General features: G+C 33.5%; 2 protein-coding genes across 2 annotated transcripts; one reads left to right on the top strand and one right to left on the bottom strand.

Annotated features, from left to right (window-relative positions):
- The first annotated feature begins 58 nt into the window (after window positions 1-58).
- Window positions 59-17006, top strand: LOC113392429 (transcription factor E2F2). The gene is made up of 10 exons (XM_064220767.1): window positions 59-515; window positions 878-1083; window positions 5000-5163; window positions 5444-5640; window positions 7400-7647; window positions 8219-8324; window positions 8746-8857; window positions 9480-9655; window positions 10183-10290; window positions 13226-17006. Exons 2-10 carry the CDS (start codon window positions 880-882, stop codon window positions 13339-13341), a joined length of 1431 nt encoding a protein of 476 aa, XP_064076837.1. The 5' UTR covers window positions 59-515; window positions 878-879; the 3' UTR covers window positions 13342-17006.
- LOC113392436 (uncharacterized) lies at window positions 16953-25749 on the bottom strand. Its single transcript, XM_026628868.2, has 6 exons — window positions 25600-25749; window positions 22172-22264; window positions 20980-21127; window positions 20806-20884; window positions 19537-19717; window positions 16953-17307 (listed from the first exon to the last, which is right to left on the bottom strand). The coding sequence occupies exons 1-6, from the start codon at window positions 25688-25690 to the stop codon at window positions 17156-17158; spliced, it is 744 nt and encodes a 247-aa protein (XP_026484653.1). The 5' UTR covers window positions 25691-25749; the 3' UTR covers window positions 16953-17155.
- Window positions 25750-27492: the final 1743 nt, after the last annotated feature.

The raw sequence follows: 27492 nt of genomic DNA, 5'->3' as shown, positions 1-27492 counted from the left end.
GCTTCGCTTGGACTTAACGCAGTGCGCCGCGTTTCTCTGCATAAAACCGGTCGTCGAACGAAAATTCAAAAATTCGTTATATTTTTTATGGCTTCTCAAACGAGGGGAGGAATTTGGAGAACGGCGTCGCTAGGGGTTGCTTGGTTTGTACGGCCGCTTCGCGCCTGCGCGCGTAGTTCGCGCCACTGCTACGTTGCTTGCAAGCCAGATGTTCTGAAAAGCTTCCTGTCGTCGTTACATTGCTCTGCATTTTTATCTAGATATAAAATGTGGACTAGGATTATTTTATTATTTTATACTATGAGTGAAGTATCCAGTGTATAATTTAATATGTGTTTAGTAGATTGTGTCGTTTAATTGAAAGTTATCGAGCGTCTCGATGTCCACGAGTTCACTCGAGACCAACAAAGCGGCGGACATTTTATTTTGAGTACTCGATAATGTAGCGTTTGCGTCGAAAACATTAAATGTCGTTTTATGGTTCTGTATTTGGATATCGTTCGCTTACACCTTTCGTAAGTATATTTTTTTCATATTGGTAATTATAGTGAAATCATATGTATGTTAACAACATAGTTTGAAAAGCGGTTATGACCAGGAATTACCGCTAGGCCTACGATATTTTTGATAAAATGTCGTTTAAAAAGTGACGTAAGCAATTTGGACATGTATGCAATATCGGGAGGCCTTTAGAATTACATAAAACGTATTACAATTCCTATCGACCCACTCCGCTTCGGAGGCTTCTTACTTGTGATTTCCGCGCGCGCGGCGCCCCTAACCTCTTCACTAATTAAATTGTAATGATTACGAACTCACGCATTAAAAAATTAATAATATGCCTATTGATTTATATGAGAAGAATTTTAACTAATAGCGATGCCGAGGGGGGTGAAGCGAGGGCCGGCGGAGGGCGAAGCTGAGGTGGTAGTACGCGTCGGAGCATCTCCGTCGCACACAACACTCTTAGATGACAGCCCCAGCCAGCCCATCAGCTACCACCTGCTCGACCATGGCTACGGTGCCACGCCTCAACACCAGATTCGGCGGGAGGCGCCCACCGCACCGCCGAAGACTTCAGAAGTAAGTTATGTAGATACTTAGAGGCTTAGAATTGCCTCTTATATGTATTAGGATATCTGTATGTTTCAAGGGCAGGAAAATCAACTGTGTAGTGATAAGCTTTATTCTAAAGCCATATGTTAAACATATCAGCTGATCAACTTGTATAAAATCACAGTTGATTTTCAATCTTTGGAATAACTATTCAACGAGTTCTACTACTGTTCTATAATAAATTCTTGAGAATCATAATAGAACATCTTGTATCCATGTTTATATATTATATCATGTGTATATTTATCTTGTTAATTACAACAAAAACTTTATTACCATTTCTCAAAAAAATAAATGGATTTTCTAGGCAGGATAATCTTTCATTTTAAATTACTTAAATGGTAACATAATAAGTTGCAGTCGTAGTCTCTAAAACAATTTCAAAGCATTTCAAATTGAACATTCATTTAATTTAAAGGAACAATCACAGATTTTGCTACAAAATATCATACATTATTATTGAGGTTATTCATTCTCTTTCAGTAGAAAATAGTCATTTCATGTTTTATACAACAGTGAAGAAAGATCATGTTTTAATGATACATATACTTGTTCAATGATGTGTAACGGATAGCACATGGCATCACTGAATTGAAATCTTTGAAAATATGATATTCATACATTTTTAATTGTCTTTAAGCTAGTATATTTAGTATTAAGTTTCTTCACTCCAAATATCAATGATTTATTATAATATAATTATAAAGTAAATGATTATAAGGTAATTATAAAATTGTACATATTATTCTAATTGTAATAAGATGTGCACATTAAAATATAATAATAATATATTAAAATATTTTATGTTTTTGGGGGATAGACCCAAGTGGGGTCAAAGACCTTTTTTATATAGGGCCATTGAACTTTGTAAGTCTAAGTTTGTTCATGTCATCTTCATTTTATTTTATTGATGTTGAAATGAAAGAGTGGTATCAAACGTAGCATTTAGTATTTATTCCTTAGGGCTGAAATATAAAAATTTTAAAAATATATTATATGCTGATTAATATCAAAGTAAGAAAAATTTCTTTTTCAAATAGTTGAATACAATTTTTTACATAATGCTTTTGTCAGTTTGTGGGTTTTAAAAATGTAATATTTATATAGTGTTTCAAAGTATAACAATTAAATCAGTTAATTGGAAACAGTAGTATAATAAATAATACCATTAATGACATCTTGGATTTCATCGCTAATTTCTTATAGATTATTCAAAGAGTTCCTGTAATCTTTTTTGGGAATCTTGAATTTATATTAGTTAAACTTCAAGTTGTTAATAAAATTTGATATGTGGTATCATCATCAGTAAATAGGACATGTTTTCTTTAGTGATATGTTAATTGTTTTTGGCCTATCTAGTATATCTTATCTTTGACTTTCTGAATATAACTATAACCATAATATTATTAAGGACAATTAAATCAACTTAAATTATTAAATAGAAATAATTACTTTTTTTATTTCAATTATATAATTACTTGGAAATATCTCAGCTGCCATTTCAGTTCATACTATATGAAGTTAAGTATGTTTGTGGACCTGTTTTATATAAATGTGCAGGTTATCTTGAAATAGATGAGTTTTGTACATAGGTGCAACATTGATGAAGCAATAAAGCCACTTTATACGACTTTTGGTTATAAAACCTTCCGAGTGACGAGACCTTGGCTGGAGTGACGAAATTTAGTAGGTGCCTAAAGTTTATCTGATTTGTAATTAATGATGCTTCTGAAACGCTTATGAAAACTATAGTATTAAATTATTTGAAAAAATAATGACATGGTTAGTTTGCTCAAGATTTTCTGTATCGTGCCACGTCTTACAAAGCCACAATTAATGTTTCCTGTAGTAATCCTAATTTTTATTAAGTCTATTCTACTGGGCGGTGTCGACTCCTTCACGCTTGAATTATTCATTAGTGTCCGGTCGTAATTAGCTTCCCATTTCGTGTGATACTTTTGGCAATGTGTCGAATAATTACCGGCTTAGTTGTTGCTGCAGAGGTTCCCTTTCGTCAGACAATACGTGGCAATGTGCCCGATTGTCTTTGTACGTAGTTAGGAAAAAAAAATACATTCCTTAGAAAATCAGCTGGGGACCTAACCTTAAACTTGTCTTTTTATGTAACTAAGCCTAAAATAGCTGCTAACAAATGTTAGCCGCACATATGGTACCAGTAACTTTGTCGCGAGTGGCCGATCACCCGCAGTCCGCGTACAGCGCACATACGCCATGTGGTCGCTACACCATGGGGTCACGTGGCCAGGTACTTCCTGCGCTCCTATATTGCGCAACGTAACCGTCATTGTCCTTATCGTGGTCTATCGACAATACGCCCTTCAACTGTTTTGATGGATTCGCTTTATTTATATGCTCCTCGATATTCATACAAACCTTGATTAAATTAACATTGCGATTGTTTATTTTTTGCTATCTTTGAAAGAAACCTTTTTTTTTAAGTTCTCTGTTAAGCCAGTTTAGTCGATATTTTAGGGTTTTATATTCATGAATTATCTATTAGAATAATGGAGGGGTTAAAGTTATGTGAATGATTCGGGCGAAATTTTGAATGCAAGGGTGTCGAATGATACTGTATCTAAGATGTCAAGCTTAGAGGCACATCTGCTCTGATTTAGTTGACGCCGAACAATTAAAAAAGCGCGAGACCCGCAACTTGGGTAAATTAACAATAGCTATGCCTGCTCGTCGTTAATAATAACAACAATTTTGAGATAAGAAATTGGCATTCTTTTGCTAGAGTCCCTTCCGAGAGCCCGGTGCCTTTTGTGTCGTTTCTAATTTATGTCGTGTATTGTGTAGGTACGGGTACCCTCCCCACACACTTCCTTAAAGGGGGCTTTGGCCCCACACTGCTTCACTTTGAATTAGTTGCATCAGCTTATTGAAAATGCTTCGTTCGTGTATCTGTCTGCATTATGAGATTATTTTGCATTATGTGTTTAAGCCATCGTTTTAGTGAAAATATTTTCAATTTATACTTGAAATATTTTTAATTTTAGTGTTGTTTGTGTATAATAATGATTTTACGTTTTTAACCGTAGTGAAGTGTGATTTTCACTAACAAGTGCGAAGATAGTTTCATTCAGACAACGAGTATAGTCGAATCAAAGATGACGTACTTGGTTTTAAGAGTGAGTCGTGAGATTTATCACGTTTCTTTGTGGCTTTAATAGATAGAACAATTCCTATTGCAACGCTCTCGACTAAGTTTAATGACATTACGTTTTAAGCGTTGAGACGCGTCTCATAGATCACTGGATTTTTTATAACTTGCCAATAGATTTTATTTAATAAATAAACTCTTGGTTAAACTCTCTCTTTTCGTTCTCAAACTCGATGGTTAAATGTCGTACCACATGCCGTAAAATAAACACCGTATAAACATTGTGGCGTATCTGAAGCACCATCATCGGAACAGACGAGTGAACTTGTGCACGTTTTTAATCTTAACATTAGAAATATTTTTTACACGGCTGTTCGTACAAGTGGCCATTATCTATGAGATTCGTTATAAATAGTCTAGTATCCTCCAGTATGATTTAACTTTGAATTATGTTTATTTATAATACAATGATGTTGATTTATAAGCGGAAACAATGTCGTAATAATTTTAAAATGTACTAAATACTTTTTAAAATTATTAAGTTACCCTTTAAAAGCGAACAATTACCATTGCTAATGTCATTAAAGTATTTAAGAACAATGTTAAAAAGTTCGTAATCGTCTTTTGTAATTACACTAATTGAGTTTTAAAATTGAGAATATATCGACAGTCATTAAGGCGTTATTGATGTCATATTAACTTCGAACGTTAACAGAATAAGACAACGCTCATAATATTTATCACAAAGTATAAAAATAGGCGGTGAAACGAAGACTGAACCTGAGCGAGAGCAGTTCGGGCAGCCAGGGTCACGTGGTGCCCATGAAAGCTGACTTCAAGACGCCGAAGCAGAAACGCGTCAAAGTCCTTACTCCCTATAGTCGCCCGTCCAGTTCTATGAAAAAATACACCGAACGTTCCAGGTACAAAACTTTCGATACAGGTAATTTTTTTTTAAATCTGTAACCGTTGAATGTCGCTTAGTTCTTATACTTGTCTGTATTAAGAATGAGTACCGGTAAATGTAGGTAACCGCCGTGGGTTCAATGTTACGATTGTCGGACTTGGAACAGCTTTTAAAAAATATTTTTTACCAAGGATTTCATACCAAGTTAGTTTTGGTTCCTTGAATACGATTTAAAAATAGTATCCTGATTTAGTTTTAATAATTCGCGTCCTTATTTCGATTTTATTTTGTTTCAGGTTTGACACATCATTAGGTCTATTAACAAAAAAATTCGTAGCACTCCTCAAGTCATCACCCAACGGTGTTCTCGATCTTAACATAGCGGCCGAGCACCTCTCGGTTCAGAAACGACGAATATACGACATCACAAACGTATTAGAGGGTATAGGAATATTAGAGAAAAGATCGAAAAATAATATACAATGGAAGTGTGGTGAGTAGTCTTTTTATAACAAATATTTGGCAAAGATTCACAGTTGATGCAATTTCATTTAGCTTTACTAAAATCTATGCTTAAGACTATTCCGCATCGGGCGTTTAAAATGGTTTAGCACGGCTTAGATTACGTTTTTTTTAACTTGGTAACGGTATCTGAATATATTATATTTATCTTATAATATGTATCATATATAGAGCATACATTTTTTGATCGTTTTATTCAGACAGAGTATGAGCCATAATATAAGCTTTAAGCATATAATTTAAGCTTTTATTTGCTTCTGCTACGAAATGTACCGCTTTGTACTTTTTTAAAAATATTCGTATTATTCTCTCATCAGTTCTATCGCAACACAATTTTACCTTATCGATATTTAATCTCAAGCGAGTTATCTCGCTTTCGCACGTAATATTTGTCGACTTTGACTTATTTAACTTTCTCGTGATTACTTTTTTATTATAAGGTCAGTTCAAAAATTCATCAAAGTTGGGATTTACTGCGAGATAATTTAAGTAATAAATAAGTTTTAGGCGCTTTGTTGTTGTTTGACAACGATCGTTTTTCTTGTAACTTTGTAATTCTTTACGTATTCCGGCGATTATATTTTTTAAAATCGAATAACTGATGTTTTCAATTTCCTACTTAATTAAGGCAATTACAAGATATAAGTTTACCTCTGAGTCTATTTTTATGTAAATACGTTTTTGAAGAAGCTACTCATAGGAAATAAAAAAATCATTTTTTTATAATAATTCACACCGTCTTATAATTAAAATTTCACTGTGTCACCGGAAATAATCTAGACAACCGAATTAAGTCAAATATAAATTAAAAATATATTTGTAATAGATATATTAGTTTCCCAAAATGGTTTGCATATCTTGTGTGGCAATGGTTACCACATTTAGACCGGACTGTTTTAATATATTTTAAACAATTAAATAGTATCTTTGTAATATTTAGCTTTTATCACTTATCATCTTGTTATTCCAAACCTCCAATGGAAAGTGAGGAGTAAGCGTGGGTGAAGAGGCCTTAGCCCAGTGGGACATTATTACAACTGTTGCTTTCTACACATGTATCAGTTATTAGGCTATGGGAAATGGGCATATTCCATTAAACGAGTTTATAAAGGGGTTTTCGTCTAACATGTTTCATCTTTTTCATCTAAAACTATTTCGAATTTCATAGTCAATGGCTAGGAATTAATAAATTAAAGCTTAGACATCCCTATTACCTCTAGGTATATTTGCAATAAATCGAATATTCACACATAGTGTGAATACGCTACGCTACGCAGTTCGATGCTATCGTGTAATCGCAACACCACCGCGAATTAGCACGATTAGGCTTTCATACTCAGACAATAATATAAATAAATCGAAATTATTTTATTCGACTTTACTTTTACCGAGTAAAGTGCGACCAATAACTCACACTTAATCCGACTACTGCTTAAGATAATAAGAATCATGCCGTATTTGTATGCTCGTTACCAGACTAAACTATATTAAAAGTTTATTTGAATCAATCGTTTAGCGGCAGCCCTCGCTCTGAATTAGTACAGATAAGTTTCGACCTACAATAATTCTAAAATTATGTTTTCTCGAGAGCGAAATGTCATAATATCTTGATCAACAATTTAAATCTTCATTCAGATAACAAAGAAACGTCTACCCATGAAATCTTTTAGTTGCAGTAGCAAAGATTATTGCCCTTAAAAGAATCGGAAAATGTAATAAGACGTGCGCAGGCGTGGGCGGCGCGGGCGGCTCGGGCGAGGAGGCGCGCGTGCGGCGGCTGCGGCGCGAGGTGCGCGCGCTGGGCGGGCGCGAGGCGCGGGTGTCGCGCGCCGTGAGCGCGGCCGAGCAGGCGCTGTCGCGGCTGTCGGCGGAGCACGGCGCGCGCGCCTACATCACCTACGCGGACCTGCGCTCCATCAAGGACTTCCGGAACCAAACCGTCATACCCATCAAGGCGCCCCCGGATACGAGGCTCAGTGTGAGTTGTGGCGAAGACTTTTAGCTTATCTTATCACGTTTTCTTGGTCTATTAAAATCTACTTATAAAATATACAGATTTACTTTGGTAAAAAATATATATTATTTTTGTTTTTGATAATATCCGATTGATATCACAGCAAGTTAACTCAAATGATCGAGTGACAGACATAAACTAGACTATTTTCGTTATGGTTTTATCAGCTCATTTGAATTTTATTCCCTACAACAATCTTTTTACGCATCCCTAGAGATGGACGTCGCACGTCTTTAGGAGGTTAGGTTAGGTTATATGAGAGTGATTTTGGCATTAAGAATTGTGCTTCAAGATGTGCTTCCCACAGAATGTGTAATAGGTTAAAATTTTATCAGTGTATGCAATAATAGTAAATATATAATATATTAGTAAGCGAAAGAAAAAGTATAAATTTAATTTGGGAAATAATAATTATATTAATACACATATGTTTCTAATGAAAATGTTAATCCTAAATACGACTGGCGTAAAACCAATAAATTGTACACAATGTTGTATTTCAATTGTATTGATTTTTACGCATTTATATTTATAGGTACCACATCCAGATGAGAAAGGCTATATGATTCATTTGAAATCTATGTCTGGAGAAATAGAAGTCTACCTCTGTCCTAAAGAAAGACCACCAACACCTCCACCCTGTAAGTGATAATAGATCAAATACATAATTTTTGTTAGTAATTATTTTGACCAATATCCTTATATTCATAATAATAAAAATTCTCTGAAAATAATACTACTATTGTTTACTATACTTGAATTTAAAATAATTATTGACCATGTTTAGTATATAATGTTTTGAGTATAAAGTTAATGAAAGTTTTCGTATTTTATTACTTCTAGAAAGTTTATCTCGAATATTCAAATTATCATTATTTTCTTTATCTCTAATTACTATAATTGTCTTGTAATTGTGGGTCACTCCTATAACAAAGGGCCTCACTAGAAGTAAATAAGAAAATAAATAGGCTTAATATATACATCTTTATAGTAGTAGTAGTAAGTAGTATTTTATATCTGACCATGTTTAAGATTTTAATGATTAATTATTTATTTTTGTAGCATCAGGGCTTTTACCATCGGATCCCTTACTCGAAGACAACAAGGCTCTGTTGGCTCCGCTCATAGCACAATTGCAGTCCATGCCCTCCAGTTCTATTACGGCTGCCTTTACGTGAGTTTGTACATTAATAAATAATAAGTTAGTAAAGTTCAAAAGATAATATCATATTATTTTGACACTAGAGTCATTTTTGCATTAATTGTTAAAGCAAAAATGATATAATTTAAAATTTAAACAAATGCACTCTAATATAATCAGTGGTAGGGCTTTGTGCAAGCTCTGGTGTGACAGTCTATCAACATTTTACCAGCTTTCTAGCATTTCTACAGACAAATAGAATACTTCTTATTGCTGTATTCTAGTTTGAGTGATGAGTAAGGTAGTGGTCATAACAGGCACAAGGGACAACATCTGCAGATTAATCGTGTTAGAAATTATTTTTATTTATTACAGTGCCAGTGTTATTATATTATAATATACTATGGACAAAGGTGATAACTTGTCATCAGACCCATGGGTCATAAATTAATTTAATGGAAAGCAAATGACAAATTAAATTTTGCAACATTATTAACTCAGTATTCAATTTATATGATAATAATAGAAAATTGAAAAGTAAATGTCGCTGAAATCACCCTCTCATAAAGTGGTCACAAAGAAAAAAATTAACCCCGGTGGAAGGAGTACGATAAATGAAAATGGCTTAATATTTGTTTTACATGTGCAATTGTAGAACACCCATAAAGCGCGAGCCGGCGTCCTCGTCGTCGTCGTGGTCGCGCAGCCTCGTGGTGCGCTCGCCGTGCGTCACGGACCCCACGCTGCCGCTCGCCGCGCCGCGCGCCGCCCCGCCGCCCGCGCCCTCCCCCGCGCCCGCCGCCTCGCCGCTGCTCTCCACACCCGACAGCAGTGAGTATTGCGATATCTGTTATGAACACAAAATTTAAAGGTAATCCGATTTACCGAGTCCACTGTTTTATGATTTGTTCTATGCATGCAGTAGAGGCAGTTCATCCATTGTATATTATCATCTGTATCTTGTTGACCCGATATGGTTAATTCCGAAGCGCAAGCCCCGGTTCGAATCCGACTTGGTTTATAGTAGAGGAAAGATATTTCTGTATTTTCTCAAAAAAATCTTCAAGACAATCCAGAGTGCAGAAATAGAACCATTTGTCCTGCGCATCATGCGCTCAAGCTCATCTCTATGGCCATGTCCCCGTTCTGCGCTATTCCATTATTCTTATACTACTCTGATCTAGTATACTGCGTTTTCACGCAATACTCTACGCTTACATGGGTACACCTTAATAAATCCTGCGTAGTTGGATCCTCTCACTGAATTGACGCCTGAGCTCAAACGTTTCGTTCAGGAACAAATGAATTTCTTCAAACTATAATATGACATAATGACGTAAGTGGTACCGCACCCGCAGGCGGCGCGCGCGGGCGCCTGCGCAACGCGCTCATCGCGGACAGCGACGACTTCGCGCCCATCATGGGCGGCGGCCGGTTCCAGCTGCAGACCGAGGACCAGGAGTCAGGTACTCGCATCTTTTCGTTCTTTTTCTGCTGTACTATTACATCTATTTTGTACTTTTCGGTACTTGTTATCTGTATGAGGAGTAGACGGCTTATGGCAAATGTTACTTATTCACCATTTTATTTCTGTATAAATTGATATGCATTCTGCTAATGTTTGAAAGTTGGATAGGAAAGGCATTCTGGCATAGATCAAAAGTGTACATATTATGTGAAATTAATACAAAAATGTCACGAATATATTTTGACTTAATATTTATAAATATGAATAAGAATGTAAAATCGCTTTATGCATAAAATAAAGCAGAGAACGAGAGTAGCACCAAAATAACGCAGCAGGGTGGGTACATGAGGCGACAGGCTGTGCCGGGAGGAGGGAGGTCGCGTCTTGTGGCTAGCACTCGGCACTGTGATATGTGTGTGCGTCACATCACAGTCAGAGTTCTAGCTACACGGCGCGGTACATCTGCGGAGATAACGCGCCATCGGTCATGGATTTTGGGACGACTCATATTAACATTAATATTTTATGTTGCATGCTTTTCGATTCTAATTGTCATTCATCTTCATTATGCTTTTACTAACTTATTTATTAAGTTTCATGTTGTAAGAGGGTTTAACTCATTATCATAACTGTTTGTGAATCTTTGTGCCGTTATCTACTTAGAAATACATAAAATTATCAATGATCACGGAATATATTTTATTAATATGTATTTAACGGTAATTAAAAGTAACTGGAAATTTTCGTCTAGTCCTTCGCCATTTTCTGTAAATAAACATAATATTTTTGAATATATAGCACAACTCATACATTTTCTTATATTTTATAGAAATGTTTCAAAGCACTGTCCATATTTTAAGAACACTTCACACAGAGCCAAAAATACTACTGTACCCAGAGAGCAATTATTGATAAAAAAAAATTATCAAGTAAATATAATTTCATTACGTAAAGAGAACACAGTAATTTTGTTCTGTCTCAGTTGTCAATTATAATAATAATTATTAATTTAAATGAAACAAATATACTAGATAACGTTTCTTTTTGATTTCAATAAAATGAGGATTTCTTTCTAAATTATTTCCTAATTTTATAAAGAAATTAAATGATATATCTTAGTGCAATATATTTACATTACATAACATTGCAATGATATTTAGTGGGGTTACTTTTATTGTCGGAAAAAAGTGTAGAAGATCGTTAAGCGCAAAGGGTCGGGGGCCGGGATCGTCGGAGGGCGGCGGCCCCGAGTTGCTTCCCGCGGGGCTCCAGTGCCGTCGTGTAGCACCATGGGATTCAGCTCAGGGCTCCGCCACTAACCACCATCTACTAATACACGCATCGTAACACCGCCCTTGTTTTCTAACCGTGGCGCTTCACGCTTTGTGTATTAACGCTTTGTATTGTGTGCGGTAACCTTTCTTTTATGATGTTTCATTTGAAATGTGTTCTGCAAAAACAGTCCATCCCACAAAATACTAAAGTTAATTTTCCTTTTAAAAATTTTTTTTAAAATAAAAATATCATAATATTAGTTCTATATTTCAAAAAGTTATAACTTATAGTAGTGTTGCTGTGGGTTGGAACATTTCTGCGCAACACAGTCCTATTATCCTATGTACAGTTCTTTCAGATTTGTTTTACAGTTTTAATCGTGTTGTTGATATATAAACATAGAATTTATTATATTCACAATTTTACTAGTTATTTATAAATCAATTGATAAAACGGTTTATAATTACAAATAAAGTACAAATATAGAATAATTTGTAATAAAACATCAGATTTGTCACATATTTCATAACAAGAATACCATAAAAGTATCAACAAATTGTGGGTGCTCTGATTTAATTGTTTAATAAAAATGATTTAACAAGTATATAGCGTATTTTGAGCACAAGAGGATTAAAGACAAACAACTTTGACACTGAATTGATGCGATCTCATCGTCGATCCCAGACGGCTGTGGGTTTAAGGAAACGAAGCTGATGCTAAATAAGTTAATTATTATTAATATATTATATTAAACCATTAATGTATAAAGGTTTGAGTTAAAGTATGTAGATGATGTTTAGCAAAGGTATTATTTTATGTGTGTGTAAAAATATGTCTCAATCGTCTAGTGAATGGGTAGTATTAAGGCTTAATTTAAATTTATTTAATTTATGCAAAGTCATGTGTTATTTATTGTTGTATATAAATATTCGCAGATGTTCATTCATTATATGCACAAATTTATTATTAGTCTGAATTATAACATTATCTGGTTAAATATACAAAATGCTTCGGAAATATATGTAAAGGTATCACTTGGCATGGTGTCATTTGTGACGTACCTCAGACTGGGTCTAGGCTTAGAGAATTGTCTAGAGAACTGTAGTACTATATACTTACTTTATAGATGATATCGGTACCGTCATACTATTTACTGATAAAATTTTATTTGAAGTGGCGAAGATATTCGATAAAAATATTAATATCGGTAATTTGCCTAAAAAATGAATATTATTGTGAACACTATCAGTTAGCCAAAAAACATATTTTTTTAAATTCTGAACTTTTTCAATTTTAAATCAATAAGAAAATGTTGTTAAAATCTGAGCTCTTACAGCGTTATATTAACTCTATTTATGTAGACTATCACTCTCATGACATACAGACAGACGTATGATATGTGTTCACTCAGAAGCCGGACTTTAAATAATACAGCAAGTCTTAAATTCTAGTCAAAACTAAAGTGTTTAATATCAGTCCGGTGTCCGAACTATAATATTTGGTAGATTTTTTAAATGACCAGTGATTTATATATTTTACAAAATCATCTGAACTGTTATTGCAGTATCCGACCTTATAATAGTTTCAGAAAAAAAGAAAGTAAATTCTGTCAATTATATGCAACTGCATACAACTAATAATGAACAACTGCATTCCAGAGCCGTTGGAGCTGGAACCGTTCCTGGCGCTGGAGCCGCCCATGTCGGCGAACGACTACGGTTTCTGCCTCGACCACGACGAGGGCTTGTCGGAACTTTTCGACTTCGAGTTCTAGTGACGTTCGTGTGAGCTCCGTGCGCGGGCAGCAGTGACGCGTGTGTGTGACGTGACGAAATGGTGCCACGATGTACAGTTTACTATAACATACAGCCGAGCTGAAGTTACATTATTGAACCGATAAACTATGCACAAACGAGTCGCGAGAAAAGTACGCTTAAATTGTACATTTTAAAAGAATGTTTTTTTTATCGGCCATGAATAAATGGTGGTGTACATGCAATATATAACATCGAATCTGCAATAGAAATGTCATGGAAATTCGAAGTAATTACGGTGACATGAAATAAGTATTTTTACATGTTTTTTTTAAATCGAATTGATATAAAAATTGTGTGATTTAGTGACTATAAAATGAACATAAAAAACGTCTAGGATGCTATGGTATTCTACGCCAGAATTTGCAATGACACTACATTTAGAAACGAGCATTTTATCATGTTAATATATTCACATGTAATATTTTACGTACGTATGTAAAATCACAGTAGAGTAACATAGCATCGAATGAATTAAATTTATTTTGTCAAACATACCTCTTACATTACATGACAGGCCGGTAATCAAAGGGAGGATGGGAGTTTGGGAGGTGGGGTGGCGCCGCCCGCTCTGTACATATTACGATATAATGAATGGTGATATCTTAGCGGCCTTCGATTTACTTGTAAAGCTAGTTCTAATTACTGTTTATCACTAGCGAGAGGATACGGTTTGCGAAGATAAATCTGTTGCGATTTTATTTTTGGTGGGATACACTCAAATCGAATAAAATTTGATATATTATAGCTGCAACAAATTGAATTTATCGAAGCTGTGTCCCATCGCCGCTAAATGTGTCCGTTTCCTTAAAACCGTCGTTTGCCAAATATTTAGTTGATAACTATAATGTTTCCTCACCTTATTTAAGCTTAATTTCTTTTAGTTTTCATTGTAAATAGACCCGAGTGGGACGGTCGGTGAGAGGCTAACATGTATCCTGTTTCAAGTGTGTGTGCCCAAAGTGCAAAGCTAACTAGTGACCTTAATGTGGAAGTACGAATCACGCATCGCTCGTCACCATTCCCTCTGAGAAATAGTGTACAGCACAAATTCCATTGTAAAAATCTATACATAAGTGCATATCAAAATAAAATTAACGTTAGATAATATAATTTAAAAGCACGTAGGCGTTTTGAGTGGTTCAGGCGCGGTGCGATGTGAGATGGAACCTGTTCGGTTGTAATAGCGACAAATATTAATTTAATTAACAAAATCCCTTATTTATATGTTCCGTATGGGTTCCGTAATAGAGAAGACTGCATTAAATATATCGTGAGAAAAATTATTCTAATGTTACGATCTTTGTATGTGTGAAACCGTACATGTATTCTATTGATTTCTTAGAATTAGCCGAGTCGGTACTGATTCGTTCCTTTGATTTAAAATTAATTTTAAAATTATCTCTGATAGAGATATACAATAGAAGATACGGTAATTGAAATCTTAATTAAATAAATGAAATATAAAAATGAATTTTAGGCGCTTTTTCAATTATTGTTAATGATTTAAGTTTTATTTTCTTGTTTTGATAGGTTTTTGAATGTTTAGTTATTTTAGCGAGTCGATAGAAACATAACCTTTGAGATAATATACCTTAAAAGTAGCGTTTCTGTCGACGGTGCTACCTATTCTTTAAGTTTATAAATGTTGAAAAATGTTACAAAATCTATCACTTAAAGTTACCTCTTAGTCAACGAAAATATAACATCTTGAGAGCGAACAACGCCAGTAGAGTTTTTGAATTTTCTGTTTTGAAGTTTTTTTTATGAAATTGTTTATGACACAAATTCTGGGGCCAAAACCAACGAGAAAAGGAAGTACAAATTAATCAAAATTTTTCTCGTAATTTAGTTTAAGGTTTCTACACTTCTTTCATGGTTTATCATTGAATAATTCTTATTTAAAATAAAAAAAATCACCACATTATCAATCCATTGTTATTTATAATTCTTTGCCTTAAGATTGTAAAATTGTTTGCCCTTGTATTTATTTTTTATTTTTGCACCACACAAATGTCGAAGATGTAAATTGCATAACCACACCGTATAATTGGTTATTTCATCAATCAAAATAATTGTAGGTACTGCGTAATCGTTTTTTTGCACTTGTAGCGTACAGCTGATAATGTTATTTGTAAATAAATTCAATAGTAAATTCTAGATTGCAAAGTGAACGTAATAATTAACTTAAACTTATTACCAAAATTGAGACTAATTACAAACGAACATTCGGCAAATTATGCATGGTAATAAAATTGTATACACCTATCGAAAATTGGAAATTTCATATCTTCTATTTCTTAATTCCTAACCATTATGTAAAACAGCGATTATGACGTTAGTTGTTAGGAAAGTTTCGTGAATGAATCATCATATCAGTGCAGAGTTAAGGGTCAATCTGACAAAGTTATTTGTACAAAAAAGATACGTAATGTTACGACCAAGAACGACAATGCCTAGTTAATACTTTGTAAAAATAACTTATTCAGATTAACCGACTCTTGGACCAACACTTTGACATTCACCATATAATTTCATACCGTCTTACTATAATCAAGGTTAATCGATTCTATTTGTTAACCTCACCTTCGATTATTGTTTGATAATAAAGGCGTCTATCGTTACAAGTGCATAAGAGCTCGACGGGTGACGAGAATTGAAACATTTGTGTGTGATTCAATTCCCGTATCCGCAATACAGTAGAGAATTGGCTAAGAGCGCGGTTACAATGTCGGTCTATTTATTAAATGTAAGATAAGATAACCTCATACTTACGCTTATATCATAGAAACTTATTGCAGTTCATTTTAAGCAGGACGCTGTGTCCGCTTGAAATGACCTGCCAGAGCAACCATTGTATAAAACTGTTACAACGATTTTAGTCCATACAGACATTGCGTCGGTTCGACGGTCCACAGGGTCCTAAGGTAGTACATGTTTCGTATCAGACAATATATGTTATATTTGCGTTGGTTTATTATTGATATGTGCTGGTCGGCCGAATATTTGATCAATAATTTTATACTTAAAACAATTTTGCATGATATACATAGTAGTTATATATATATGTAGTAACGAAGAACTATTAAAGTTCATAAATTGACTATTTCAATAAAACCAGCGTAGTGACAATTGAATAACAAATGAATGTTGCTCTTACCTTAACTAATTAATATCACTCATTTCGTAGTGTAACTTTTAGCGACGACTGATGTATTTGTTTCGCTTTCGTTTTAATCAATAACGCAACAATATTAAATAAACGGTGTGACACAAATTTAGTTTCGACTTAGTAGAGACGAGAATATTGTGAATACGGACATTTTCGACGGCATATTTTTGTGTAAATATATTTTTGGTTTTAAATATAAAAAAATTGAAGGTGCAATGTTATATAATGCTGTATTTATGGTGTGCGTGAAGGTTCGGAGTACGCTTGTTGGCGCCATTTGTTGTTGGTGAGAGGCCTGTTCGGTTGGTATTCATTTGTGTTGGAAGACTGAGGTTGATTATTCCAGTTCGATGGACGTGCGAGTTATTTGTTGATTGAATTTAAATATAAAGTCATATATATAGTTAGGTTATATTTTTTAATAAATATAATATTGAGATATGTAATATAAAATGCCTTTTATTTCCCGTATTTACATAACACACTCATTTGAACATACAATAAACATCTAAAGACTAGTTTGAAACGCTTAACATTTTAATAATTATTAGCTAAATTATTAATAGCTTATACATCTAAATAAAATTGTTATTTTTTTTATGTTAGTCCTTGATGAACTCTTGTACTGGAAAGTCTTTGAAGGATTTGCTCCAGATGTCAGTAAAGGCGGTGCTTACGAGGTCGTTTATTAATGGACGGATCACCGCGAAGCCAGGCTTCCATGTTGCATTTATCAGACTGTCTAAAACCAGTTCTGTGAACAATTATTATTAGGTTAACTTCTTATAAGTTCAGCTTTTTTCACTATGATTGATATTTTTAAGAATACTTTTATTGATATAGCCCAGGTTGCTGCTGCTTAGTACAGATCGTACAATTACATTTTATGCAATATTACCAGGCTTTAGGTATTTCGACGATTTGATAAGATGTTATTATAATATACGAAAAAGTTATTTATAAAAATTGTGTGCTACACCACTAAACCAATAGTATGTGTAAAAAAAAAACTAGAAGTTAAAAAAATAATATAATAAACTAAAGGCGAGTTGTAGTCGTTCTACTAATAAACAAAAACACTGACATTAATATATTAGGTCCTTACATATGAAATTAGCGTTTTGTCGTACTGACCACTGATCTGAAATAATTATCTCCTCTTTGGTTAAGAATTCCAAATTCAAATTTATAAATTATTTGAGTTTTGAAAATAGTCATTCATTTTTTTTTCCTCATTTTTTTCTTTGGAGTCGCTTATTACTGCACAATGGAAAACATGAAATATCGTTATTATATTTACGAGTACAAGTTCTACCGTGGCACCAGTGCTGCAGAAACAGCTCGAAGGATTAATTAATTGTACGGCGCTGGTGTCGCAAAAGAACGCAAGGTACGTTTTTGGTTTCAACGTTTTCCTTCTGGAAATTTCGACCTTAACGTCCAACCCCGTGGACGGCCGGAGACCAAAGTGGAAAATGAAGAATTAAAGGCTGTTGTGGAAGCGGATCCATCACAAAGCACTTCAGAGACAGCTGCAGGCTTCGAGGTAAGTGATAAAACTGTATTAATCCATTTGAAGCAAATCGAGAAAGTAAAAAAGACTTGAACGATGGGTACCTCATGAATTGAGTGAATCTGCAAACACGCGTCGGCTGCTGTTACTTTGCTCAACCGACACAATAATTAAGGGATTTTGAATGAATCACAAGTAATGAATCATTACTTGTGATGAAAAGTGAATACTGTACGATAACCGGAAGCGCTCGTCGCAATGGCTGAACCCTGGAGACCCAGCCCAATCCTGCCCTAAACGAAACTTGACTCAGAAAAAAATACTTGTAAGTTTTTGGTGCACTAGCGCCGGTGTCGTTCACTATAGCTTTCTAAAATCTGACCAAACGATTACGGCACATATCTATTTGCAGCAACTGCATACCATGAAGGAAGATCAAGCTGCTAAACAACCGAAATTGGTCAATCGCTCTAGGGCACTGCTGCTTCACGACAATGCAAGACCACACACTGCACAACAAACAACCACTAAGTTAGATGAGCTACAGTTGGAATATCTGCGACATCCACCGTACTACCCGGACCTTGCTATTGCTACAGATCACTATTTTTTCCGGATTTTGGACAACTTCTTACAAGATTTTTTTTTATCTCCAATGCGGCAGTCCAAAGCGCCTTCAAAGAGTTTATTGATTCTCGCTACCATGGTTATTTTAGTAATCATCAATGACCTACTTATGAGATGGCAAATGTGCAGATAAGAACGGTGCATACTTTGATTAATTAAATATATGTTACAAAAAAAAATGCCTTTATATTCCTCCCGTACGTAGGGACCTAATATTATTATCAATTTAAAGGCAACATTTTTAAACAAAACTATAAGGCTGTGTGCACTGATACCAATTGTAGTATCAGTGGTGTATGTATATGTCGAGCCTAGCTTTGCAATTGTTTAATAATAATTGGTTATTGTATATAATCTATCATCAGTTCCTACAGAAATGCTTTAGATATGTGGACGATAAGATAGTGTCTGATGAGATTAAAATATTAAATATGTATTAATTATGCAGATTAAAATCTATAAAATTAAGATTTCCTATTCAAATTAAAATTAATAAAAAATAATTTATTAATTGATTGTTTACACATATAGCAACGATCTTTCTGCCTTAAATCAGCTTTTCATACTTCCTCTCCGTTAATGGCGAGCCCTCGCTTGCTTTAAACTTGTTACTAGGTTACGGACTGGGTGATGTTTTGTCATTATGGCACACATGATGCACCAGGTAGACCTTTTTTAAAAAAATAATAGGTAAGTTTGATTTTTAGGTTAAACTCTCTATTATTTGTTTTGTATCAATATCCGGAATCCTTCTTGAGTTATGTGTTTGTCTGGTGCTAGTAAAATAATAAGATTATAACCGATTTTGGATAAAGGCTTAATAAAAATAAACAATATTCCTACCCATAACACTTTTGCCTCTGAGCAAGTTTCCGACATGTATGTCCATGTCGCCGATGTGGTCGATTTCTACGTTGACGTCCACGCCACTGCCATTGCGTTTGATGCGCGTGGTCTGCGAGTAGTCGCGTAGCGTTAGGTTCCAGCGACCGGAGCGTTCTACTTCCAGGCCTAACATGTCGCCCTGGATAAGTAAAATATATTTAATTCAAATGATTTAATATTCAAGTAGGCTTTTACAAACATGTTTAATAGTCTAAATGTGGTTGAATTTGGAATGTAGATTGTACCTAGAATTATTCTTAAATATCTCATTATACCCTGTTCAAGTTAGCTTGATCTTTTTGACGGACGGGCTAGTGTTGAGAAACAGAAAATATAACATACGTAAGTCGATGGAACGATGGAGTGCGTAATTCAAATTAGAATTAAATTTTTTTTTTAACTTATTTTTCTAAAAAGAGTTATACCAGCTAAAGAGACCAGAAGAACCAAAAGGTTCGTAACAACAACTTAATAATGATCTTTAATAAGGATTTTTGTAAGCGATTTTGTAGCAGTTACTGCCTATTATTCGCGTCCCTACCGTCCGACCGATGTATCATTATACAAGCGTCTATTATTTTCAGTGTTACTATTTAAATTTTACTTTGAAGCAATAATATATAATAGAAAAAATCTTAAAATTTTCGGATAACGCTTGAATCTTTAGGAACTTTTGCATTATATGTATTTTTTTATTATTGTTACAATTTTTAAAATCATTAAATTAAGAAAATAATATGTTGGTCATTGCAAAGTTATGTCGATCAAAAAAAATTACATCTGTCAAAAACATCAAGCTCTCTTGTACAGGGTGTAGTTACTCTTTTACACTAATTGAGATATGTAAATTAAGTTAATTCAAATAGCTTAACATTTATTTATATATTTATTTATTATAAATAATATTTATTATAAATATAATAAATAAATAAACATTGAACCTTAAACATTATGAGATCTTAATAAAATATGTATTACGGGGATTTTTGAGACTTACGATTAGTACGTAATCTTGTTAGGTAAATACAGAAACGAGTTTTATCAACCAATTAAAGAGAAGCTGCGAATAACCTACATACTATAATAAATATGTGTGCTCATTATCTTAAAGACTACTAAAAAACCAAAGATAAAGGGGTTTATACCTTTGAATAAAATATAAGTGTTAATGTGCTAATGAAGAATCTTTGGGCTCTTATGTAAAACAAGAATTAATATTAAAGGTACCTTAAAATCATAATTCCCTTCTAGCCACTTTTCTGGGAAGTATTGCGAGTATATGATACGATTATTTGCCCAATCAGTCCTGAAAAAAACATTCCGTTATTCATTGTTTTAATAATAATTAAATACAATTTACAATCAATAATAACAATAATTATTAAGATTAAAATCTCATACTTATACTTAGTCACGGTAGACTGCGACCAGCCCCTTTCGAAAACATCACGAAGAGTCAGCGTGTAGCCCATTCCGAATATCGATCGAATTTGCTTTACTTCTTTCGCAAAATGTGGATCAAAAGGCGCAATGCCCATATCTGGTACACCTATAATTAAAATTAATAATAATTTAAGTTTATTGTCACTTCCTTCAGAAGAATTTAATTTCTTTATTTATTGGTTATATTTTTTTTTTTTGCATTTGTATGTAATAATAAAATGTAAGTATCTATTTTGATTTGTGGGTTCATTTAATTGTCTGAAATAAAACTAATTATTATTAATATTTATAGCGTACCTAAAGTTAAATAGTATTTTGAGTATCCTCAAAACTTGAGTATCATCATGTTTAAATTTTACAAATTGGTCAATATATGGAGGATTGGAAAAGCATGAACTATAGACACGGTCGGACAAGAGTACATGAAGACTTATCTCTGCGACGATTGCAATGCTTAACTAACTTTTATTTATTGGACAGTCACGAAAAATGATATCCAATAAATAAATATAAAATAAAACGAATTTATGCCTAATGGTCCGGCTATCATTAATGTATTATTCTCACACTTACAAGATTATAATAATCAAGTCGTTTTTTGTTTTTTAATGATTGATGATTAAGTTAACTAAAATAAAATCTTAGGCGGCTTTTGAAATTCTCGACAAGTTTATTATCAAAATGTCTGTTAGAATAGTAAGGCAATTTTCCGACATAGTGCTTCTTAACCAAGTGTTTAGTCTTTGCTAAACGATCGCTGTACCAAACACGTTACGCACGGTACAGGACTGTACTTTGGTTGCTTTGCATTCGATGTATTTTTTTAAACATTTTTATTGGTCGGGATGTAGGTGGCAGCTACACCTTCCTGCCTCCCCTTTGGTATAAAGGATTTAAACCTATGAAATATACTTGATTTAAAAAAATAATTATTAGGATATTTAAAACGTACAATTTCATCAAGTAGCGAGAAAATTCTTATTATATATATTATATACTAAAAGACTATAAGATTCATACCTCGTTAAATAATATTAAAAAATGGTTCCATATTCGGGGTAGCAGAGCTTAACTTAAACTTTCTTTATTTGAAGTCGGTTAATGAGCAAATAATAATTAAGCAATAACCAGTACGACTCGCTTCTCTCACCTCTTTTAAAATATGGTCGAAGTTTGTTGAAAGCACGTTTCACACAAGCATCGAAATCGGTCGAGCTTCTCTTGCACTTGGAGAAAATGTTTTCTGTAATAAAAAAAGCTAAGTCAGTATTATTTCAATATATTTTCAAAATAAATAAACTATACCGTGAAATTTGTGTTGGAAATGTTACAATAACCGCATGTAACAAAAAATATTCGTAGTTTTTGTTACATAGTTACTGAGTATCATTAATGGCGGCAAAAATAAGCCAACTATACAATGCATGTGTGTGCATGTGTCTGTGTGTAAAAACAGACAGTATACACACTAAAAGTTCATTAGGGCAAGACGAGAGCTTTACGTGTATTAAAAGGTACAGATGTAATACTGTACTGTACTTCCCAAACCCGAGCTCGTAATATTGATCTGACTTTTCATTAGATCCTCGGGACATTGTGGATCTCGGGATCTGCAGCTTAACGACCTAGCCGTTGGATCAATGTAGCAAAATAATTAGGAATATCAGGTGTATCATTCTAATAATTTTAAAAGTAAGCTGACTTCCTATCGATAAATTTTTGCCTGTAAACTAAATATGTTGAACTTATCTAATAAAATCATTATTCAACTTAAATTTAGTAGTTTTTGTTAATATTTTAATTTACAAGTTATTGTAATAGAGTCGATTATGTGTCTTTGTAGAAGGGTACGGATATGTTTATGTAATAAACATATGTACATACATAATATGTGTGTATGTACGTTTCCTTCTCACATAATATCTAGCGTTGAAATTATGATGTCAACTATAAAGGAAAGTTGCTAAGGCAAGAAAATCGTATTATTTACAGAACAAAACACACATTCTATACGGTCTAAATAAGTATTCCTTTGTAGTTAAAGAATTGTACTCACAAGTATTACATCGTACTCATTCAACATCTATCACTTATGAAATATTTCACCACCAGCTTGACCTTCACTTCCCTTGTGAATGTGGTGTTTTGTAACGATCGACGTTAATAACATACATATACAAATGAGCTTTTATATAAAACTCTATTTATTATGTGTGTATTATTGCATCATATTGTAAAAGTTTGTTAATTTGCTGTCATATTAACAAAGTCTGTTCGGAATATTCCGTATTTCTTCATACGGATAATTAAGAAGCAAATGTTCCTAGGTCAAGCTGTTAATATATTTTCGTATAAAACCGATTTTAAAGCTATATGCTGTTATTATAATTAGTTAATTACAGGACGTATAGTTCTCTCAGTAGTATTTTTCAGTGGTAAAAAATATAAGTAAATTTATAAGTAGCTATTAAGAAACCAGTCAGATTCAAAATCGTCATGTAACTATGTATTAATAAAATTATACTCTAATAAAAGTTAATTCGGGTCTCGAGCTACACGACCGAACTTGACCGAAATTTGTAAACTTGTTATAAGTTGTACAGTGACGTTATGGAAAGTTACAATATTGTAATTTACGGATCATAAGTATCTATTGTGGTTTATAATCGATTTATTATATAATAGACGCCGTGTGTCATCGATTCGACAGATAAACTAGTCGGTTCCAGGGTCTTTAAGTGCTGGTATTAATATAATTAAATAAACTGTTCTCATAACTATTTGTTTTATTCGCAATGCAAATGGGAAACTTGGTAACTAACTTTGTGCAAACTTGTCTGAGTAGCTAGCACTACTTGTCATATATCACATCGGAAAACTTAGCGTAGTGTTTCGGTTTGAGGGATGAGTGAGCGAGTGTGATTACAGGCACAAGGGACGTAACATTTTATTTCCAACATCGTTGACGATGTATATCGATGTATATAGGATGCTTAATATTTCTTATAGCCAAATTAAATAGTCTATTTTACTTAAATTATTAAATACGGTATATTTCTTTAGTCTTGTAGTCTGATGGAACGGTAATTCGACTTAATTCGAAATGAGTCCTTTGTAAGACTAATGAGATTTTTTAAATAGAAGTACCGAATAAAATTTATCAGACTCATAGTATTTAAACCAGATACCTCGAAATCTACAGTCGTAAGCTAACCACTGTACCACAGAGGTATTTACATAATACTTATTGTTCTGTTGAATATGTTTTTTAAATTACAACGAGATTAAAGTCACTGCGTATGTATTATGACATAGCGATGGTTGCATACACAACCCGTTTCCCACATGACAGTTATCAGTATATTTTGTAACTTAAAAGGCTAAACGAAGACCATATTTTTAGTAAAAAAGAAAGATACGAAGAATTGAGAATATACGTTATTAAAATGCATTTCAATGGTGATATAATAGCCTGTAACAGGGTCAATGCTGAGGTAAGGCTTCCACTACTTTGTCGAGAAGTAGGGGAGAGCTTGGAGCTTAATCCAACGATCATCAACGACTTTAACTCCTAATAAATTTAACTTCTGTCAGAATTGTTTAGTTGCGATAAATCAAAAACAAATGTGATGAATAAATTTAATGAATCTCATTTGATGTTAATGGTTGAAATGTCAACAAAGGCGTGATTGAAGTTACCATTAACGTTATTAGGTAGTTAAATATAAAATTATTAAATATGTCGTCATTTCAGCAAATGTTTGCTAATATTAGCAAACAACGTATGTTATAGTCATTGGTAGATCGGTTTTAAAATTTAAATCTTAATTTGCATATGTATATTTTTTTAGATTAGGACTAGACTAGAAGTTGTAAATTTTTCCCCTTCCTCACGTTTCATTTCTCAGGATGGAAAATATCGGAAATAATTAATTTTGTCTTTCTTATTCATTAGCTACGAAAAATAAAAAGAGCTTTTTGTAATATCATTACAATTTTTGAAAAGAAAAAGCGTCTGTATCTGATTGTCAGTTTTTTTGGTAAACAATTCGACAAGAAAAACAAAAACTTTCAACTTCCAACTGCCAACAATGACTGCAAATTTTAGACTAAATCTGATGAATATAAACCGACAAATCAAAATACATTTTTATGTATAAATAGTTACTGATCCGTGTTCTAACGTAGGGAAATAAATGTGAAATTCTTAGAAATTTTAACGATTCTCTGATTTTAAACGGGTTATAATGTTATTTAAATATAAAATTATCCTTTATACGTTTCTTATTTATTTTGCTTTAAAAAAATGTAGAATTAATTTGTTGTCATTCTGTTCCTTGATAGTTATACAAAATTTCGATATAATTGTTGCAAAACATTCTTATTTACCAAATAAGTGATTTGTCTCTGTAAGAGTTGCTATTTGACCCACAATCGTATTCGCGAGGTGAAGTCGGGCTTTAAATTATTTTGTATGTTACTTAATCGGAAATAGGTTGGTATAAAGCCTTAAATAACATAATTCTAAAATAAATATCATGCATATTTACATAAGATAAAATGCAAAAATGTACATACGTATTTCAAAGGCTTCTCTGTCAGAACTCGCTATTTGTAAATAGCACAACACTATGGCACTTACACTAATCGCATACTTTAAGAAACGCATTGCAATTGCACTTTAAAAAAAACGACCGAACGACCAATCAAATACCAAAAATAAAATATGTTTTTAAAAATTATAAGATAATAATTGTAAATTATTCCAAATCTTCTGTTTTTTTTTATACTTCTTTATTACAGTTCAATGGTCTTCTGTTGAATGTTTCTGCATGTCTGTCAACACTAGGGTCTGCAGTCCCCCTACTATGTCTTGCGTCACTGTCTTTATAGTGAGTTGAAATGGCTCTTGAGAGAGCAAGAATGGACGTACATAAGTTACTTACACCGTTAAGTGTGAAATAAACAAATATATATATTTTAAAAGCATACATTTTGGCATTTGCGAAAGTTAGGCACAGATTGGGAACCGAAATTTAAAAAGGTACTTATAAATAATCTATATGTCCATGTAATGTGTCCTACATAAAGATTCCGATTTGACGGATACGATCTTTTACTATTAGGTTAATGTTGGTAGCGATATATTATAGATGTTTATATAAGTTTTTCGCAATCTTAACGTCGTTAAACAATTTTTAAATATGTTATATTAGCATTCAACTTATTAATGACAAGGGAAAAATACATTTTTATCGAGGTAAAATGGGAGTATTTGAACCTACTTACTATATTTTTAGCCAAGATAGCTCAGTTGCTAGAAGGCATGAATCTTAACAGATGATTTCGTGATCAAACCAATGTATGTTCATGTACTTCGCGGTATAAGAAAGCATCATGAGGAATCCTGCATGCGCCGGATGTAAATTTGTCACATGTATTCTACAACCAGCAGTGGAGCACCACCAGTTTAAGATCGAAACCTTCTACTCAAAAAGGTAACGAGGCTTTAGCCAGCAGTGGAAAATTTACAAGTAGTTATTTTAGTCATCATCCTCCTGTCCTTATCCCAATTTTACTTAGGGTCGGCGCAGCATGTCTTCTTCCATACTTCTCTGTCGGACGTCATCTCACAAGTAACATTCTTTCAAACCATATCGTGTTTCACACAATCCATCCATCGTTTTTTTAGTCGTCCCCTTCCTCTATATGCATCCACATCTATGCTCAAGACCATCCTCAGAACATGGTCCTCATTCCTCCGCATAACATGCCCATACCAAGACAGCCGGTTTCCGGATAGCTTCTCGGTTACCGGTGCCACTTTCAAACTTCCTCTTATGTACTCATTCCTTACTCTATCCATTCGCGTATACTATTATATTTTGATATAATGTTCCACGCGAAGAAAAACTCTATGAAATGTATATTGATGATTTGTTTTTTTACTATAATTATATATACCTTAAGTTAAAATTAATCGATTAAAGATTAATTTGTAAGTAATTGTATATTTATCATTGTTAATATGTTCAGTATGTATAATCTTGATAATATTCTAACACAATAAAGTGTATTGTTTTGTTTATTTATTAGGAATCTAGACGCCCATTACACCCAGTAAACCTTCTCCACTGATACACTGATAGTGGAAACCTCAATTACAATCATAGTATCTAATATATAATATCCAGGGCCGGGCTAACTATGTTGAGACTCCTATGCAATAAAATCCCCCCTATATCCTTTTCGATATTCCTAAGATATACTGTTTCTAGCACAATGAAATTCCAGTCATAATAAGGTTTTTTTAACTATGGTGTCATCGCCATTCAAATAGTAATATTTGGCTTCAACAGTTTTCCTTGGGGTCCAGGTAAAATTTATTGTATTCATTGTATAAATAATACTGGCTCCTTCACTGTTCAAACCAGAACTCATCAACACACAGTGCTTATTATCACCTTAAAG

This window comes from Vanessa tameamea, chromosome 5, assembly GCF_037043105.1.
Source record: "Vanessa tameamea isolate UH-Manoa-2023 chromosome 5, ilVanTame1 primary haplotype, whole genome shotgun sequence".
Lineage (NCBI taxonomy): Eukaryota > Metazoa > Arthropoda > Insecta > Lepidoptera > Nymphalidae > Vanessa > Vanessa tameamea.
This window is presented reverse-complemented; position numbering and strand designations above follow the sequence as displayed.

Excerpts from the sequence above, each read along its gene's own strand:
- LOC113392429 (XM_064220767.1), top strand. The coding sequence starts at position 880 with ATGCCGAGGGGGGTGAAGCGAGGGCCGGCGGAGGGCGAAGCTGAGGTG. Across the intron at positions 1,084-4,999 it reads CACCGCCGAAGACTTCAGAA|GCGGTGAAACGAAGACTGAA; the intron begins GTAAGTTATGTA and ends GTATAAAAATAG. Across the intron at positions 7,648-8,218 it reads CCCCGGATACGAGGCTCAGT|GTACCACATCCAGATGAGAA; the intron begins GTGAGTTGTGGC and ends TTATATTTATAG.
- LOC113392436 (XM_026628868.2), bottom strand. The coding sequence starts at position 25,690 with ATGCGTTTCTTAAAGTATGCGATTAGTGTAAGTGCCATAGTGTTGTGC. Across the intron at positions 20,885-20,979 it reads TCTACCGTGACTAAGTATAA|GACTGATTGGGCAAATAATC; the intron begins GTATGAGATTTT and ends TGTTTTTTTCAG. Across the intron at positions 19,718-20,805 it reads AAGGGAATTATGATTTTAAG|GGCGACATGTTAGGCCTGGA; the intron begins GTACCTTTAATA and ends TTACTTATCCAG.